Source organism: Epinephelus moara, chromosome 5, assembly GCF_006386435.1.
Source record: "Epinephelus moara isolate mb chromosome 5, YSFRI_EMoa_1.0, whole genome shotgun sequence".
In the NCBI taxonomy this organism is placed as follows: Eukaryota; Metazoa; Chordata; class Actinopteri; order Perciformes; family Serranidae; genus Epinephelus; species Epinephelus moara.
Window position 1 is genome coordinate 25,141,983 of NC_065510.1, and position 18,516 is coordinate 25,160,498.

Genomic DNA, 18,516 nt, shown 5'->3' on the forward strand with positions numbered 1-18,516 from the left:
TTAAGTTGTTTTATTTTCTAACATCTGTGCCAGCAGGTGAATGGAGCGTGGAGCGAGTGTGTGTGTTTGGTGAGTGTGTGCTTTTGTGCTTCCATTTTGACCTTGCTGGGGCTAACAGTGTTAGGCAAAGGGCATTTAGATATTAGTGATATACTTGATATGAACAGCAGCCAATAGCAGAGATACAGCAGGGCTTAGATAGGGAAGTTAATCAGCTACAGACTGGTGGGTCTGGTCGGCAGATAACAAAAGTGTTCACAACTACCAGCTCAGCACTGATACACACACACACACACACACACACACACACACCTGTATATCAGCCCTTCATTTCACCACTCCCCTCATACCTTCTTGTCAGGATTGCTCCAGTGTCCACTTTGTCAGTCTGCAGGTGAACCGTCATGAGGACATTGTTGCTGCTGGGGGTGACGGCCTTCTGTCTCTGTGTGTTTGTCGCCGCTGACAAACAACCTGAGCGACAGGCAGATAAATCATCCCCCGAGAAGGAGGATGGAGTTTTACAGCTGAAGAAAGGAAATTTCAACAGGGCACTGAGGAAGCACAAGCAGCTGCTGGTGTACTTCCGTAAGTTACACACAAAGACTCACACAGATTGATCTTGACCTGAGCGTATATACAGGCTATAGGGGAGACCGGGGTTGGTTGGCACGCTTTTAAATCTCTGCTATATTTCTCTGGCATAATTTATGTCATATTTGTAGCCAACTGCATTTAAAAGTATATAAGTATTAGTATCAAAATATACTTAAAGTACCCAAAGTAAGTAAGTAATATGTTTGCAGAATAGCCCATATCAGAATGGTATCATGTTACTGGATCATTATCGTTAATGTGCACGTCATTCTAATTTATTTGTTGATTGTATTTTGCGTCATTGATCTTAATCAGAAAAGTGAAGTCTAAATTGTAGTGGAGGGGAAGTATAAAGTAGCACAAAATGTACAAGCTAAGTGAAAGTACCTCAAAAACTTGCTTACAGTACTTAAGTAATTGTACTTGCTGTGTGCTGTTTGTGTCTGTTTCTGTGTGTGCAGATACTCCTCTGTCTGGAGAAGGCCATCGAATCTCAGCAGCATTTGAAGATGCTGCTGCGGAGCTCCAGGGGTCAGAGGTCACACTGGCAGTGGTTGATGTGACAAAAGAGAAGGACCTGGCTAAAGATCTCAGTGTGACTGGTCTTGCCACGATCAGGCTGTACCTCTCAGGAGATAAACACAACCCTGTGCCCTGTCCTGGTACGTGCTAATGACACACAGTCTATCCGGACCTAAATAAAGGCTGATCGCCATCATTCCCCCTCAGTCGTCACCCATCTAAGTGGTTTAATGACCCAACAAAGTAGCCTGATATTACTCATCTGGACATCTATGTTTAAATAAATCAACAGTGTCGTTAAGCAAGGTGTTGTCTGCCACTAACCAGTGTGTTAATAGGCAACTGTTTGATCTAGGCTGTACTGACTGTACTCATGGATGTATTAAGAGACCTGGATACAGCATTGGCAGCGGGGCTCCATTCATTCCTATGGAGGTTGCTCAGTGGCGCATTAAGTCCAAATCGCTAGATTTCCATGCTTTGAAATTACCCAGATGATTGACACCGCTTCTGCATCATTAGAGCCACAGAGCATGTGCACTAGAGACAAACAGCGGCTGAGCACAGCTGAGCGGCCAACTTCCAGTTTAGTGCTACTCTAGCTTCAGTGGGGTTAAAATAATTTCAACCTGTGGTTCTTTTAGACTTTCCAGATGTTATCAGACTGAATAAGTTTCATCTTGATAGTGGAATGAGACATTTCACAGGAGTTGTGATGCTCAAAAACACATCCACTTTCCCAATGTAAGTCTATGGGAAAAAGCCTTTTTGGGCCCAGTGGCCCACATGATGGACCCCGGAAATTGCAGAACCACTGCTTGGCCACTTCGAGAATTGGCTCCACAGCCCGTTGCGCTTCCTGAGGGCCTGACTGTACTGCAGCAGCCTCCCACTCAAGCTAACGTTAGCTATCCATCAGTAATAAATGTCACCAGCATCATTTAGTAATATAACACACTGACAGTATTTACATATCTTATGTGCCTCAAACCTCAGTGTGAAAGTCTCGTTGAACCCACTACAGAACACCTTTTGGATTCTCCTGTTTATCTCCTGGTGTGACAGCATGTTTCTTTCCCTTTAATGGGGGCAAGGCATTGGCTATGACGTGATGCTGGTCTGGTCTATCCTAGAGTCTTGTTGTCAGGAGAGGTTTTCAGGCAAGCAACAGAAACTCACCTGGCCACTGGTTGCTAATAGTTACAACACATAACATGTTTTTACATATGTGTTTGTGTGCAGATCAAACAAATACATGATATTAACGCTGTAAACTAGTGAGCTTTAGAAGTTTAGGCATATATTTTCCTTTGGAGAGAGCCATGCCGGGTGTTTCCAGTCTTTATGCTAAGCTAAGCTAATCATCTGGCCCTAGCTCAATAGTTATCAGACGGATATGAGATTTATCTTTTCGTCTAACTCTCAATAAGAATAGTAACCATTTCTTTAATATGATCTGTAAAAATGATTCATTTGATGTTGTTGGGATTAAGTTCCTCAGAGCTCGGCCTCCATCCTGACTTGGCTGAAAAGGAGGTCAGGGTCTGCTACTGACCTCATCGCTGATCTGAGCCAATCAGAGACCTCAGAGGAGCTGACCGTGGTTGGATTCTTTAAGGTAAATACTGACTGTTTCCTGCCTTTCACCTGCGTCATGGCTGCAAATTAGCTGTCTTAATAACAGTGTGTGTGTGTGTGTGTGTGTGTGTGCGTGTAGGAGCTGAACCACGAGTACGTCCAGGTGTTTTATGCTGCAGCGATCGACCTTCCTGATATTAACTTTGCTGTGACAGAGAGCGATGAAGTCATCAGCAAACATGGTCTCACACATGATGTTGTGATGCTCTTCAGAAAGGTACTTTAACATAAAACACACCTCTGACCAGTGCTGGAAAGTAACTGTATTTAAGTACAATTTTAAGGTACTTCTACTTTAATTTTTCAGTTTCTGCTACTTTATACCCCACTCTACTACATTTCAGAGGGAAATATTGTACTTATTACTGCACTAAATGTATTTCATAACCAAAGTGACATGTTTATTTGTAGATTCAGATGATTAATACAAAATATAATCAACAAATAAACCGTGATGTGTTATTAAGGATTAAGCTACCTGGCAGTATATAAAGTAATTAAGCATATAAAACCACTTTAAAGTGATAAATACATTAATGAGCCAATAAATAGTCTAATAATACAATACTATAAATTTTGATGCTAAAAAATTTGTATTCTTACTTGAGCAAACTTTTGAATGCATGACTATAACTAGTATTTTTACACTGTGGTATTGCCATTTTTACTTTAGTAAAATATCTGAGAACTTCCTCCACCACTGCTGCGGACAGATGGCTGTATATGTCTGACTTTCTGTGTTTTCTTAGTACTGATTCAATTATTTACATTTCTGGGCATTTTGAATGCAAGAGATGAGATTTAAATCATTAAACCATCACATCAGGCGGTGGAATCTATTATGTATAAGGTAGTTCAAGACCAGAGGTTCATTGCATTCTAAATTTGTGTGTGTGTGTGTGTGTATGTGTATGTGTCTGCTGCAGTCCAAGCTCATCCAGGCTTACAAAATGATGCCTGAGACATCTAAAGAGATGCTGATCATTTTTATCACCGTCTACCAGATGGACCCAGTCACTGAGTACACTGGACAGGTAGAGTATAATGCATTTTCAAACACACACACACGCATGCACAGACAGTGTGGGTTTTTTTGTATTTACACTCACTGAAATGGGGTTTGCAATAATACATGGGCAGAATTTCCTAATTTAATTTTGGTTTTGGTTTTGGTTGGTATCTTTTTAAGGTGAAAATCTGAAGGTCACATGCCCTTTTGCATGAATATGAAAACTAGGAGGTTTTCTTGTAATGAGGCCAAATATTTCACTTCATATTTCACTTCACTTTTCACTTTTATTTTAAGGTTCAGTGTGAAGGATTTAGAGGCAACTATTGGCAGAAATTCTATATAATATTCATAATTCTGCTTTCATTTGTTTGTAATCACCTGAAACTAAGATCATTATGTTTTTGTTGCCTTAAATATTGGCGGATTATATCTACATATGACGCCCGTTGTCTCCCACAGAGTCTGCATTGTTGTTCTGCATGGGTTGCCCATCTGCATTCTAAATGGGCAACCCATCTGGGAAATACAATCAGTAAAATAAAATAAAAATCATTCTTTGAAAATACTACTACTACTTCAACTACTAATAATAATAATTATAACTGTAAAAATAATAATGAAACAGGGTTATATGAACTCTTATGAGTTGGAGAAATAACATTTTTGTATTTATGTTTATGTTCTTTCCAAATGTATGGGTTAAATCTGAAGTCTACCTGAAATCTATGCTTTCAAATTCAGACTCAACCCCTTGTGGGCCTGAAAGTGAATCTTTAAAGCAAATGTTCTGCTGAAATTTATTGTGATGGATCATTGCAAAATGTGTGGATTTTACAATTAAACATAAAGAAACATGGAGGGGTTTCTGTAGAGCTTTTGATTTTTTTATTTCATTTTGTAGTCCACCGTAAAAACAAACAAAACAAACAAAAAGAAACACATGAATTCAAGATGTAACCATCTACATTGAAACAGTGTTTTTTTTTGCATGTATTAGTGATTTTCTGTGCCTCGACAGGCCAACACTAAAAAACATAAAAGTTGAAATTTGTGATATTCGGTATAAACACTGTTGCATTATACAAGTATAAAATCCAGGCAAGACACTGTATAACAACACAGTGGAGATCTGATTCAACAGTTTGTATTTGCTAAAAGCATATTCAAACACACGTAACCATACACTGTTAACTGAGATGTATTTATGTTTTTGTCTCTCACAGACAGCCACTCAGATATTAACATCACCTGTGTTAAACCACGCCCTCCTGTTTGTCAACAAAAGCTCTGCTGGCTTTAAAGAGATCCACGCTGCCTTTAACAGCGCTGCAGAAGCATTCAGGTTGAAGGTAGAAACCAAACACACACACATGCTATTTCACACAGCAGCATTGCAACACATTATTAAAATAAACCAATGGCATACTTCACCCCTGCATGTGTGTGTGTGTTCAGATTTTGTTTGTGTGGGTGAACGTGGACGAGCCCCGTAATGGCAGGCTGATGGAGTACTTCCGGGTTCGGGAGTTCGAGGCTCCTCTGATCCGAATGGTCAACCTGACAGATCATGTGACCTATCACCTGCCCTCTGATACTCTGGATGTACAGACCATAAAAACATTCTGCCAGTCATACCTCGATGGCAAGGCTAAGGTAACAGTCGCTCCCGTTGAGCGCGTGTTACATAACAGGCACTGGTTTAACCACTTGCCTCTGACACACATAATGTGTTTGTGTTTGTGTTGATGTAACAGCCTAAGATGCAGAGCGAGCCGATTACCGAGGGATGGGACACAAAGCCGGTGAAGGAGCTGGTGGGAATGACTCTGGAGAAAGTCGCTTTTAACCCCAACAAGACTGTTTTTGTCCTGTTCTGTATGTAAATACAGTCTTCATTTAAAAACCACTCAGTAAGCTTGGACTTGGATTTGCAGGTGAAATGATGGCTAGACACTTGGGTTGATTATGAGCTACACTTGGTTGAAAAGTGTAACATCTTGGCCCAGTTAGCAGGAGAAATGTTGGCATTGTACGTGTCTGCAAACCATAAACATTACAATTGTACGTTTCATAGGCATTACCAACATTTAGACCTCTACAGACCACTGTTTGAGACCAACAAACAACAAAACCAGTTGTTTTAGCGAGTCATTGCTGTTTTTCCAGCAGCTTTTTAGCTACGAGACATAGGTGTGTTTTAGCCACCCATTGCCATTTTTCCATCAGGGATAGTGCCACAAAAAGCAGTTGTGTTTAATTGAGACAACACTGCATTTCCTGCCAGGATAGTGGCACGAAAAGCGGCTGTTTAGTACAGAGACATCGCTGTGATTCCTGTTGGGATTATGCCAAAAAAACGGGTTGTGTTTTACCAAGACATCAGCAACTTCTCCAGCTATTATCGTGTCACCAAAACTAAGTTTTTTAAGCCTGTATGTGATGTTTTCCTAACCCTAACCCTAACCAAGTGGTTTTTGTGTCTAAACCTAACCACATGTTCACCACAACATTGCTGAAAAGTAAAGTTTCAGTTTATCACCTACATAATAACATACAAATGTAACATATTTGTAGTTTACAGACTCATACAATGCCATTTTCTCTAGCAATTGGGTTGAAAGTCTAGGTCAGTGGTTCTCAAGTGGTCCAGCCATGGAGTCCAGATTTCTGCTTAGTCATTAGTTCAAGGTCCACACAGATTAATACATTCAGTGTCATACTTCTGTTTGGCCATGTCGTCAAGCTAGTTTGCTGTCTCTGTTAAGTAGCTGCCCGTTAATCTCTCACTCTACAGCAGGAAACAGGTTTTTTTGGCTGATGAATGAAGTAAATTTAGCAGTCACTTGCATATTTTACCAGCATTTGACTGGTGGCTGCTTGTGGTCCATTGAGAATGGAACTGTGACCCACTTTTGAACCGTGACCCACCACTTGGGAACCACTGGTCTAGGTTACATGCAGGTATTGTTCTAACAGCAATAAAGCTGTTGTAATCAAACACTCTAGAGAGCGTTTTAGCATTTTTCAGCTAATGGTTTCGGCAACACTGTTCTAGCAGGCAGCTTTTCTCAGCTCTCATAAACCCTCTTCAAGCTACCTGTCCAGCACCAAACAGCGGACACAGTTAGCGACTAGCTTGTGAACACAGTGGAGCATTTAGAGTTAGATATTTCACTCAGAAGTTGGTGGAGACCAAAAACAGAGCTAAAAGGAGGCAGAACATTGGACTAGCATTCATCATGTGGCCAGAAACACAACTTCTAATTAATAAAATTGCTTCATCAATGCTGGATGTGTAAACAGAGAACTGCTTGTTAACGCATTTGGGACAGTAACTTAATGTCTGTTATGTTTTCACCTTGTTTTGTTGCCCCCCAGTACCTAAATAAATCAATTAACACAGGTTTAAACAAAACAAAATTAGATGTCATTTCACCTTCAAATCAACAAATCCATGCATGCCTGGGTCACACTGCATTTTTGTCATCCACTGTTTTCGTTTTCTTTGTGCTATCTTAGCTTTACACTTTTGTTTCTCTGTGTTGCGTCTTGCATTTAAACACCACCTATGCCTAAAAATCTCTACTACTAAATGTGTATTTCAGATCTCCCTTACAGTTCAGAGTCCCGAGCTCTGTTCCCACTGTGGGAGGACTTGGCCGAGGCCGTGAAGGATCGGGAGGACGTGGTCATTGCTCGCATCGATGCCTCAGCCAATGACATCAACATGTCAATGCAGGGCGCCTACCCATCCGTCTGCCTGTTCCCCGCTCTGTATGCTGAAAGAGTATGGAGCATCTCAGTTATTCTTTTTTTAAGGATTTTTTTGTGTGATATCTTCAATATTTCAGTTTTTTTAATGTGATGATTTGACTGTACGAAGATGTGAACTATTACAGAGATGAAAACATACAGTGTGCACACTAGGTTAGATATATGATGTGACACATCCCTGTGAGTCTTATTCATAAAAGTCGTTAATGATGGTCAAATGCCTGCTGAAAAATGTGAGTGTTATCTCTGCTCTGTGGGGGACATTTAAAACATATCAAGGTAATAATGTTCAGTGTGTCTGTGTGTCTGTCAGATGGTGGTTTACAAAGGAAAGAGGAACGTGAAGGACCTGGTGAAGTTTTTAGATAAAGAGATGGCGAAAGCCAAAAAAGACAGAGTTAAGGTAAACTGACGGCCCAAAAACGCTACCATCACTGCAGTGCTTTGAGTTTTTGTGACTGTGTGTTTGTCTGAGAGCTGCCTTTTTTATCTCTCTGTTAAAAATAAACTTCTTTGTGTCTGCAGGAGGATGAAGACAGGAAAAAGTACATCGAGGCAGCAAAAGCTGAAGAGGCAAAAAAAGCCAACAAAACCAAAGATGAGCTTTAACGCAGACACAAAGAGAGTACAGTGTGTGTGTGTGTGTGTGTGTGTGTGTGTGTGTGTGTGTGTGTGTGTGTAAGTGTGCACGCCTGCGTGTGTGTATGTATGCATGTGTGGCTTCTGTGTCATACTTTTTAGTCAGTACACAGATCTGGTTTTATCTCCTCAACCAAGCTGTCGTCAACCGTCTGTGCAATCAAATCCAATAAAGTCTTCAGTTAAAACTCCGATGGTTACAGGACCTTTTATTTGTTTAACAAAAATAGTTAATATTGTATCATCAAATTTATCGTAATGCAGAATTTCTGATATTTCAGCTGATAAGTAACAAAAAATTGCAGTACAGAAATGTCAGATATGTTTGAGGTGATTTAGAAACAGTGTCTCTATTGCACAGTTTGTCCACCAGAGAGCACTAATAAAGTTATTTTTTAAATGTAAAATGTCCTTTTACCTTAGTCACATTAAAAAAGGAAAAGAAAGATATATAGAAAATATGTTGTATTTGAATTTGATAACTTTTGGGCCACCAAAATATTAAATATCAAGACATTTAATTTTCACATCAGAGCTAATGTTTTCTGGCAGTGTGAAACAGCATTTAAACGTTCATGTAGAGAAAATTAAAGGCATTTTATCTGAAAAGTTGAATAAATAATCTACAAATTCAAATACTAACAACAATGTCAAGTCTTTTTAAGAGTTTGTGTCTTTGGCTTATCACCTGGTTAGCCAACAGCCCTGCTGCTCTGCCACTGGACAAAACTCTTAACATGTGTAGCATAGTTTATTTGGAATATGCATATAATTTTCTTATAGATGCTATTGATTATTTTACAAAAAAAAACACATGACAAAGATGGGGGCATATCAAATCGCACTGTTTTTAATTTAATGCGAGTTATTCTTTGAACACAGGCATATTTTCAAGGTGGCAGTCACTCATAAGGGCCCATTCTCCACCCAACACATTGGTAGAAGGCCCCCTCTCTCTATGGGCAATTCATCCAGTTAGATGTGAAAATATACTGGCTTTGTACATGCTAAAATTACTGTTTATTTAAATGGAGTCTGGTGGGTTTTGCAATGGTGATGTAAGAGCTTTTATTCTGGTTTAAAAAAAAGGGTTTTGCTCTTTAACAAAGCGTAGGGATGCTTTAATGTTGTCAGATGCTTAATATAAAAATCTGAGCCTGTCAGTGGCAAAACAAACACTTTAAATGGACGTAAATTGACGGTGCCAAATGCCCCAAGCAGTTACATTGCAACTGGTTTTGCTGCTGTCTGCAAGGCTCTCAGGTAATACTGAACCAGTTTCAAAAATCATTGCTCCTATTATTTGCTTAGATACAAAAAAATATGTGAAAATTGAGTCTAGGTTGAAAAATACCCAAGTTACCCTTTAATATCGTTAGATTGAACCACAATTTAGAAAAAGGGTAACAAATGATTTGTAGGCTATCATCATGATAAGGTTCCACTAAGAGCCAATAAATGATAATACTGAAATATCGCCAGCCCTAAATAATAACAGTAGACTGTATGGGAAATTTAAGTTTGCATATATATTTTTTCTGACAAAGAAAATCTTGCTATTAATCAGCCTGATCTAAAAGAATAAATAAATAAAAAATTAAGGTTGAACGCAAAATAATGGACTAAATGTAATGATAAAAACACTGACAGTTAATTCTGCGGTGCAGCCTGTGATCTGTTCCCGGTGACGCGGTGTGACTTCACACGGAGGCTGGAGGAGGACACCGCCGCTCCGCGCAGCTCTCTGACCGTCTCCTCTCCTTCTCTCAGCGGGCGTCACGCTGCACTAAAGCCGGAGGGATGGAGCCAGCGGGCGCGTACGGCGCCGGGAAGGCCGGGAGCGTCGCCTTCGATCCGGTCGCCTTCTTCACGCATCCCCGGACAATCCTCAGACTGATGTCGTGGGTAAGTGAGCCTCCTCTGCAATGTGTGGGTTGACATCAATGGACAGGCCTACCTGCACCCCCCTCCTCTCCCTCTGTCTCTCCCATTCACATTGTCTGTGCCTCGCTCCTTGCCTTTGTGTCAGGTTTAAATTCAAACAGCTTAAATCAGTGTTTTCATAAACAGGCTCAGTATCTTTGAGTTAAATCCCTGTTGTTTAATAAACAGAAATCATTTCAGTGATGCAGCTTCTGGCTGGAGCTCCAGGACCAGCGTCTGATTACCATATGTTTATCTGGAGCCTTTGTGTCTAGATGTGAACGCTTTGGATTTGAATGCCCCCTAAGCACCAGAATCTAACACCTCTCTGTGTCTGTGGTGTGATGCTGTGCAGCTGTGACTCACCATACAGCCTTTAATGTGCACTGGAGGAACTAGGTGCTTTTTAAAAGGAGGAACAGCAAGTTAACAGATGCAGATAATAAGAGCTCTCTTTCTTTATGTCTCTGTCCCATAATTCAATTCAGTTGAGGGTAATTCAGTTTGCCAGTGTTCCATAAAACAAACAAACTGTAAGATAAAGTACAGCAGTAAACACTGAATCAGGTCAAGGGGAAGCATTTAGATAGGAAAAAAAACACATATTACGAATTTATGTGATATTTAGACATTTACACAAATTGCTGTAGAGACTGGGCTGTAATGGAGGATCATTTTCAGTATCGGTTATTCATACTGATTACTTTCTGGATAAACTAGTTAATTATTTGGTCTATAAAATGTGACAAAATAGTGAAAATGCCCATCAAACATGTCCTAAATCCAAACGTGATGATCATCAGACTGTTTTTTTTGTCCATCCAGCAGTCCATAACCCCCAAATATTCCTTTAACCATCACATAAGACAAAGAAAAGCAACAAATACTCACAAGTGAGAGGCAGGATTCATCGATTAGTGAAGTAATTGCAATAATTTTTTTGTGTCAATCGACAAATCAATCGTTTCAACTCAAACAGAGATATATAATGATTGGTAAATGTTTATTTTGCATGTTGTTGACAGTCCTTGTCACATGTTGTGTAGCTACATTACATCCAGTAAATAGTTACATGTAATTAAATTACAAAACTTACTGATATTACAGTTACTAATCAAAATGTTGGTCATTTCAAAGGGGTTACATCCAAATATATTCTTTTCAGTACAAAGATTATATGTAGAATGTAACATTCAGTCTGTTGCCTTTCATCATGTCACTGTGCATGAATGTCGTCTTTTGGAATAGCCCTATTTACATGCATTTTTCAGCTTTATTGCCCAGTTTAAAACATTTGTTAGAAAGGTAATCAAATGTAATGAGTTACATTACTTTGATGAAGTTATTACAATAATTATGTCACATATTATATTTCTTTATAACAGGGTAACCTATTACATTTCAAATGTAACCTTCCCAACACTGATAATTGATTAGTCTGAAGATTATTTTCTCATTGAATCCACTACTTGTTGGTCTATAAAATGTCATCGTAAAAAGTGTGCAGCACATTTTCCAAAAAGTCCAGCATGAGGTCCTCAAATGTCTTGTTTTGTCAGTCCGATGGTCCAAAACACAAAGATATTCAATTTACATATACGACCATATAAAACAGAGAAGTGCAGAAAATCCTCTCAACAGAGAAGCTGACACTGACGAAAACATTCTAAATGATTGATCAGTATAGTCTCACATTAATTTTCTATTAATTGATCAACCAGTTGTTTCAGCTCAAATAGAAAGAGTCCTGAAGGCAGCTCCTAGAGAGATCAGGTTAAAATCAAAGTTTGCTCTTTGCTTACATAGTCCTTAAATGAATTACCATTTTTATCAAACTGTGACTAAACTAACTTCAGTTAATCCCGGACTGGTAAATTGATTTTTGTTTGTGCTCTTCACTAGAAAAATTTGCAAAACTTAAGTATTGTACATTTAATAAACTCAACAAGTCCTCTCAGAAACAATGTCTGTGGAGTCACATTGCCCTTCAGTATTTCAAAGCTGTCCTCTCCCAATAGGTCGCAGGTTATTACGACCCATATTTACATTTGCTGTTAGGCAACAACCTCTAGTGGCTGTAGTAAATATGGCGGGAGAAAAGGAGGAAGTCAGGTGACAGAGTGTGTGGGGGGAGGAGGTTAGGATGGATAGATGGGTCAAACAAACACAGGACTTTGTCCCAGAAGACTGCTGCTGTTGTTGCTGTAAAACATTAAGTCAGTTAAGTTTTTTTTAACACACGTATATAACTTATAACGTATTTAACTGACATCACATACATAACATACTTTAAATATGTTCCGTACCTGACATCGGTAAAATAATAAACATGTTTATTTTGACCCAAACCATGGACTTTCCTAAACCTAACCAAGTAGTAAACCTAATCAAACTGTGACCGTTTGACAACATTAACCATGTGTTTAAATCTGTGAACGTTAACAGTCTTATATGTGTCTTTAGTGTAGACCTCCTGCCACCAGTACAGCGCTAATTTAGAATATGCTCCTGCGGGTCGTATTAGAGGGTAGGACCCACCAACATTTGTGGTCGTATGGGTCAGGTTTGAGACTTGATGAGTTTTCCTCAGTTTTGGATATCCTTAAATCTCTGCAAATAAAAGGGAAATATAAATCTGCATGGCTTAATACCATTAAGAGCAGGTTCAAAAATGTCTTGTAATTTGGGTGAACTGGCCCTTTAAGAAGTTTTGTATGATCCCCACCTCACCAAACTGGATAACAATTGAAAACAGCTGAGTCTACAGCACAAAGCATAACTGCAAAGTGAGTAAAACCATTATTGCCCATTACTCAGAAAATATGTTTTAATTTTGTAATATGGGTGAACTACCCCTTTAAAACTATTACATGCCTATAGAAGAGAAGTGTATCCCTGTACCCTCTGTGCCTCATCCACACACTGCCTGAAAAGTGTGTGTTTACACTGGTTGATCTGTGTGTGTCATGTTTGTATGAGGAATGAATAGCATTCACACAGCAGCGTGAGCTCATTCTCTTCTGCCTGTTACAGTAATAAACCGGCTCACGTGTCTCCCTGCAGGTTTTCTCCATGGTGGTGTTCAGCTGCATCGTGAACGAGGGCTACATCAACATCGGCAGCGAGCGTTTGCTCTGTGTCTTCAACAACAATGCCGATGCCTGTAACTATGGTGTTACCGTGGGCGTGGCCTGTTTCCTCGGCAGCATCTTTTTCATGATCCTGGACATTTACTTCCCCTCTATCAGCAGCATCAAGGACAGAAGACGTGCTGTCCTGCTGGACCTCATTTTCTCTGGTACATATACACACACAAGCACAGTGGTGGAAAGTACATTTACTCAAGTATAATTGTAAGGTACTTGTACTTAACTTCAGTATTTCTATTTACTGTTACTTTATACTTCTACTGTACTGCATTCAGAGGGAAATGTGCACGTCTCCCACCTCTGCACAGATATCATGGACTGTTGTATGATGAAATATGAACAATATTAAAAAACCAAATTACAAAAGGCATGTTATAAACATGTTAAAACCCAAGAATATTAGAGTAATATCCTATTTTTTAAAAATCAGATAAAATCCGGCCTTCATATTGATCTCAGCTTCACATCGGTGAAGTTTCGTGATCACATGGTGCGACATTAGACAGACATGTAAACACTCTGCAAAATACTTCAAACGGCTTCTGTGTTAGTTCCCACTATAAAAGGTGTCACAAACACCACATAACATAACCGTCTTAATGTTGTCACAGCTGGTAAAGATGATGCACATTCTTCTTTTTCTGGCTCCTCTGTGTCCCACCTCCAGGTCTTGCCAGCTTCCTGTGGTTTGTTGGCTTTTGTTTTCTGGCCAATCAGTGGCAGGCCACCTCTCCAGACGAGCTGCCATTGGCCCAGGGCTCCGACGCCGCCAGAGCCACCATCGCTTTCTGCTTCTTCTCCATCCTGACCTGGGTCTGTATGTTTATACTGTATGTGTGTCTAAAACCTGCCGTCTGGCTGTGTGTACATTGATGTGTGTGTGTGTGCGTGTGTTAATCATCATCGTGTGTGTGTGTTCATCATCATCATGTTTGTGTGTATATGTGTATTTCAGGGTTATCAGTGTCTGCTGGCAATGAACACATTTAAGAACATTTCCTTCATGGAGGACACGCAGAGGCTGCTGCCAAAGAGCCCTCCCACCCTCGCTTTAGTCTAACACACACACACACACACACACACACACACATTTCCATCAATGATACTAGTTTCGTAGTAGAATTGGCAAAATCAGAGTAGAGCTTTTCCAATTTTACGCTAGGCCTACATATATTAATATTTTTCCAGTGCAGATATATATCACTATTCGGCAAATGTATGCAGCTGTAATCCACTCATCATATGTGTAAAACAAAAACTGCAAAAACACCATAATGTTAGATTTTAGTAACAGTTTTCTTAGAACTATCAATTTAGACCACAGATTTTTAAAAATCAATACATGTTCATTAACTAGGGGGCCTAGGGGTTTTAGTTGTCTGAGTTCGATCCACTGATCAGCAGGATACATCTTGGTGGGGAAAGTGAAAGAGGAAGCCTGCACGTCTTTCATTACAACCACTAACTAAGGAGCCCTTGAACAAGGCTCTTAACCCGTAACTGCTCCAGTGGAGCTGCAGGTCAGACTGTGGCTCTGCTGGGCAGTTTTCAGGTGTGAATGTGTGTAACTGCGGGGAAGTGAACAGAGTGTTCCTGAAAAAGAGCTGCCATCAGCGAGACTCAAATAAAAGGTTTTTTTTCTCTCCCATAGAACAACCAGAGACAGACTGATTTATTATCCATTGACAACTCAATGGAGCTTGTTAAAACAATTTTCCCACCAAACCAATAGCAGCCATTTATCTCAGTGTCAGAGGTTGTTGGAGATGTTAGGTTGTTATTGTGTCAAGTACGTGTAGTCGATACAAAAGATCCTTTTTTGGTCTGCCAGGTCGTTTCTTCTCCAATAGTTTTGCGGCAAATTGTTCCAATTTTCCTTTTGATTTTGGCTCTTGACTTTTTGGGGAAGTCTAAAGGCGGTTACTTGTCATGAGCAGACCAACTCAGCCTGTGAAAACAGCTGCACAATGTCAAGTCAGTTTTATTTACATAGGCCAATATCACAAATCACAAATTTGCCTCCAGAAGCTAAACAGTCTTAAAGCGTACAACAGTTTGTCTTTCGACCCCACTTTTATTGTCGTCTGGCTTTCTAATGAAAAAATTACCTGACTAATGTCATGTTTTATCTAATAACCTACAACAAAAATCTGTCTTAGAAACTGGGGATGTGGAGTTTTAAAGACGAGGGGATTTACCAAGCAGGATAATGCTGTAAGATACTTTCAAGTTTTTATGGGAAATGGAGGATCTAGCATTTCTGGAGACTGACAATATGAAGGACTAAAAAAAGGACTAAATTGCTGGATTTTTCTTTAAGAACATGTGACCCAAACCTTTGTACCCTGCTTCTTTCATTTCTTCAATCCTCCATCCTTCTGTTTCGAGTAACAGCACTTGTAACCAAACTGTGCACGTGTCCAGGTTTACATAATAGCCCCTTCCCCACTGCAGGAACTTGCTGAAATGAAATGTGACATATAAACATCTTCATGGGTTCTGCTTTGTTTCTACTGTTCTGTTCATCTTGGGGACGAGTTCCTGGAACTCAATTCTGGCACGGCTCAAGAGATTATAATAAGTGCTGCAGTAACAGGAACTTTCATGAGCTGCCACTGTTGAGTGTGATTAAGATAGCAGTTGTGTTCTTATAACAAGGATGACAAATGTAACAACATTAACCATTATTTTACCACTGAATCTGTATCAAATAGGAAAACCAATACTTTGACAAAGAACAACAACAAACCAAGATGTCCAGGCCCTTGTTAGTATTTGGGGAGAGGAGGCAGTTCAGAACGAGCTGGAGTCAGAGATTAATGATGGAAAGATGCACCAGAAGATTTATTAGCATCTGGCAGACATGCAAATCCACACAGAGCCAGACAGTGCAGAGAAAAAAGTTAAAAGGATTATAACAAGATTATAGAAAAAGTAGGGATCCCAGTGGATCTGGTGGAGAAACTGTGAAGTGATTCGACACGCTGGATTCCATTTTGGGCCACAGCCCAGCTCATTTATATCCACATGTCCTCATTTGTAAATGCTGTACGAAGTGGACAGGGAAGAACGAACCCAGAACCAAAACCCCACAAGGTTCTTAAAAGTTTAGGTTGTGGGAATCCCTTGATTATGGGTTGTTAGTTTTTGAGGCACATTATGGAGTGATTCTGGTGATTGCAGACTAAAATATCTCAGCAACTATTGGATGGATTGCCATGAAATTTTGTACAGACATTCACAGTCTCAAGAATGAATCCTACAGACTTTGGTGATTGTTTAACCTTCCATGTGGTGACATCATTAGATCAAGTTTTCTGTTTGTCCAATACATTTGTTTATGAACAGATAACTGCAAAAATAATGACATTTCCACCAGCTGCACTTTGTGTTTAGTGCTAATTAGCCAATTTAAGCATGCTAACATGCTAAAATTTAGATGCTGAACACGGCAGACATTACCTGCAACACATCAGCACATTGGCATTGTCACTGTGAGCATGTTAGCATGCTGATGTTAGCATCCAGCTCTGGGAAGTACAGCCTCACAGAGCCGCTAGTATGGCTGTCGACTCTTGCTGTGAAGGTTGCTGTGACAGTATTCATGTGGCTCTAATGTAAACCAGTGTATAACTAACAGCCACTGCTAATACATGTGTGTGTGCATGTGTGTGTGTGTTACTAACAGGCTGTACTGACGCTGAGTGCACTGCGGCGCTTCTTAACCGGCAGCAACACGAACTTGTTCACATGGCAACACCTGGATCCTCCCCCCGGCAATGCTCGAGCTACACCGTACCCCATTGCCAATGGAGCTACCATAGTAACCACCAACCCCTATCAAGCGCCGCCCTTCACTGAAACGCTGGACCCCCAGAAACTCACACAGCAGAGACCCATGGCTCCTGCCTTCTAGAGACAGACAGACAGACAGACAGATGGACAGAGGTGTGAGTTGAGCGACACTGAATACGACGCAGGCACGGACAACTTCCTGCCTTGCTGATTGGTGGCTTTCCATCCTCTCCTGGGATTGGTGGGGTTTTGGGTCATGTGATGATGTATGATCTATTTTCACCATGGCAACTGCTGGCTTAGTTAGTTGTTACTCTCTGTGTCAAGAATACTGTCTTCTTTTGTTCATGCTCACACACACAGATATTGATGCACGCAAACACAGCTGTACTCACTCACACCTGGATATACGTTTTACACCTGGAAATACACACACACACATATATAAATATATATATACACACCTGGAGGCACAGACTCAAACACACACACCCTTACTGCATGTTCATTCAGTGAGGTGCAGATTAACATAGATGTAGACCAGTGATGATGCTCCATCTGCCTTATTGAGGAATACAAGGTCTTCAGTGAAGGAGATATGGAGGACAGGGAAGCTTTGTAGCTCCGTTTATCTGCTTCTGTTTGCCCACAGTCAGTCTGACCAATCACAAGCTGCCCTGCAGACATGTGGCCTCCAATTGGCTGAAATTGAGACAAGCAGGCAGCTTGATCAATAGATCGCAACAAAATGAGTGTAGGTGGCAGAAAGTGGTACATTTTCTTGGCAAGAAAATAAAGGCAGGATAGCTTAATGCATTCTGAATGCTATAGTGTTTCAGTGTGAAATATTCATGTGATTAAATATTTTATTGTGATATGCTGAAGTGGTAAAATGAAATATGAAAAAAAAATAAAATCTATCCACCACCACTGTCAGAGCTGTGAGTGTGCCTTTGTTCACATCATCTTTAAATCATTTCTGTTTTGCTTCTTGCAATGTGAGAAACTCTTTTTAATAGATAAAATTATGTATTCAGACCAAGATCCAGGGATGTGTTAGGCATATTAATCACATTAATCTGCTGGAGGACCATAATTAGGAAGGGTACTTGAGTTATTTTGAAGTTATTAGCAATAGCAAGCAGCAGCTTTACTGTATGTTAACTTAATTTTGGAATGAAGTGACTTGAGTTGAAGTTATAGTATTGTGTAATAAAAAATTCAGAGAGATGTCATTGTATACTATATCATAAAAAGTCATTTAAAAATCAAATAACTGCATAGAATGCCAGACAAACTTCATTAGAAAATCAAAGTATAGGATGTAATAAAAATCTCTTGAAAACTTAAAATGACCTAATCAGAAGGATTTCAAGTAAAATGTCATGGTATAGTATGTTAGGGGAAAAAAACCCAATAACAACTTCAAGGTAAAGTATGTTCTAAAAATCTTGTAAAATGATATAG

General features: G+C 39.9%; 2 protein-coding genes across 2 annotated transcripts; both read left to right on the forward strand.

The window, feature by feature from the left end:
- Positions 1-391: 391 nt before the first annotated feature.
- On the forward strand, positions 392-8,258 carry zgc:136472 (uncharacterized protein LOC678514 homolog). Its single transcript, XM_050044857.1, has 11 exons — positions 392-588; positions 1,059-1,259; positions 2,613-2,737; positions 2,837-2,974; positions 3,684-3,791; positions 4,993-5,118; positions 5,225-5,422; positions 5,524-5,644; positions 7,375-7,556; positions 7,857-7,946; positions 8,069-8,258. Exons 1-11 carry the CDS (start codon positions 405-407, stop codon positions 8,150-8,152), a joined length of 1,557 nt encoding a protein of 518 aa, XP_049900814.1. The 5' UTR covers positions 392-404; the 3' UTR covers positions 8,153-8,258.
- A 1,593-nt stretch (positions 8,259-9,851) lies between these two features.
- LOC126390952 (synaptogyrin-3-like) lies at positions 9,852-17,979 on the forward strand. Its single transcript, XM_050045476.1, has 4 exons — positions 9,852-10,087; positions 13,169-13,403; positions 13,922-14,067; positions 16,943-17,979. The coding sequence occupies exons 1-4, from the start codon at positions 9,983-9,985 to the stop codon at positions 17,168-17,170; spliced, it is 714 nt and encodes a 237-aa protein (XP_049901433.1). The 5' UTR covers positions 9,852-9,982; the 3' UTR covers positions 17,171-17,979.
- The last annotated feature ends 537 nt before the right edge of the window (positions 17,980-18,516 follow it).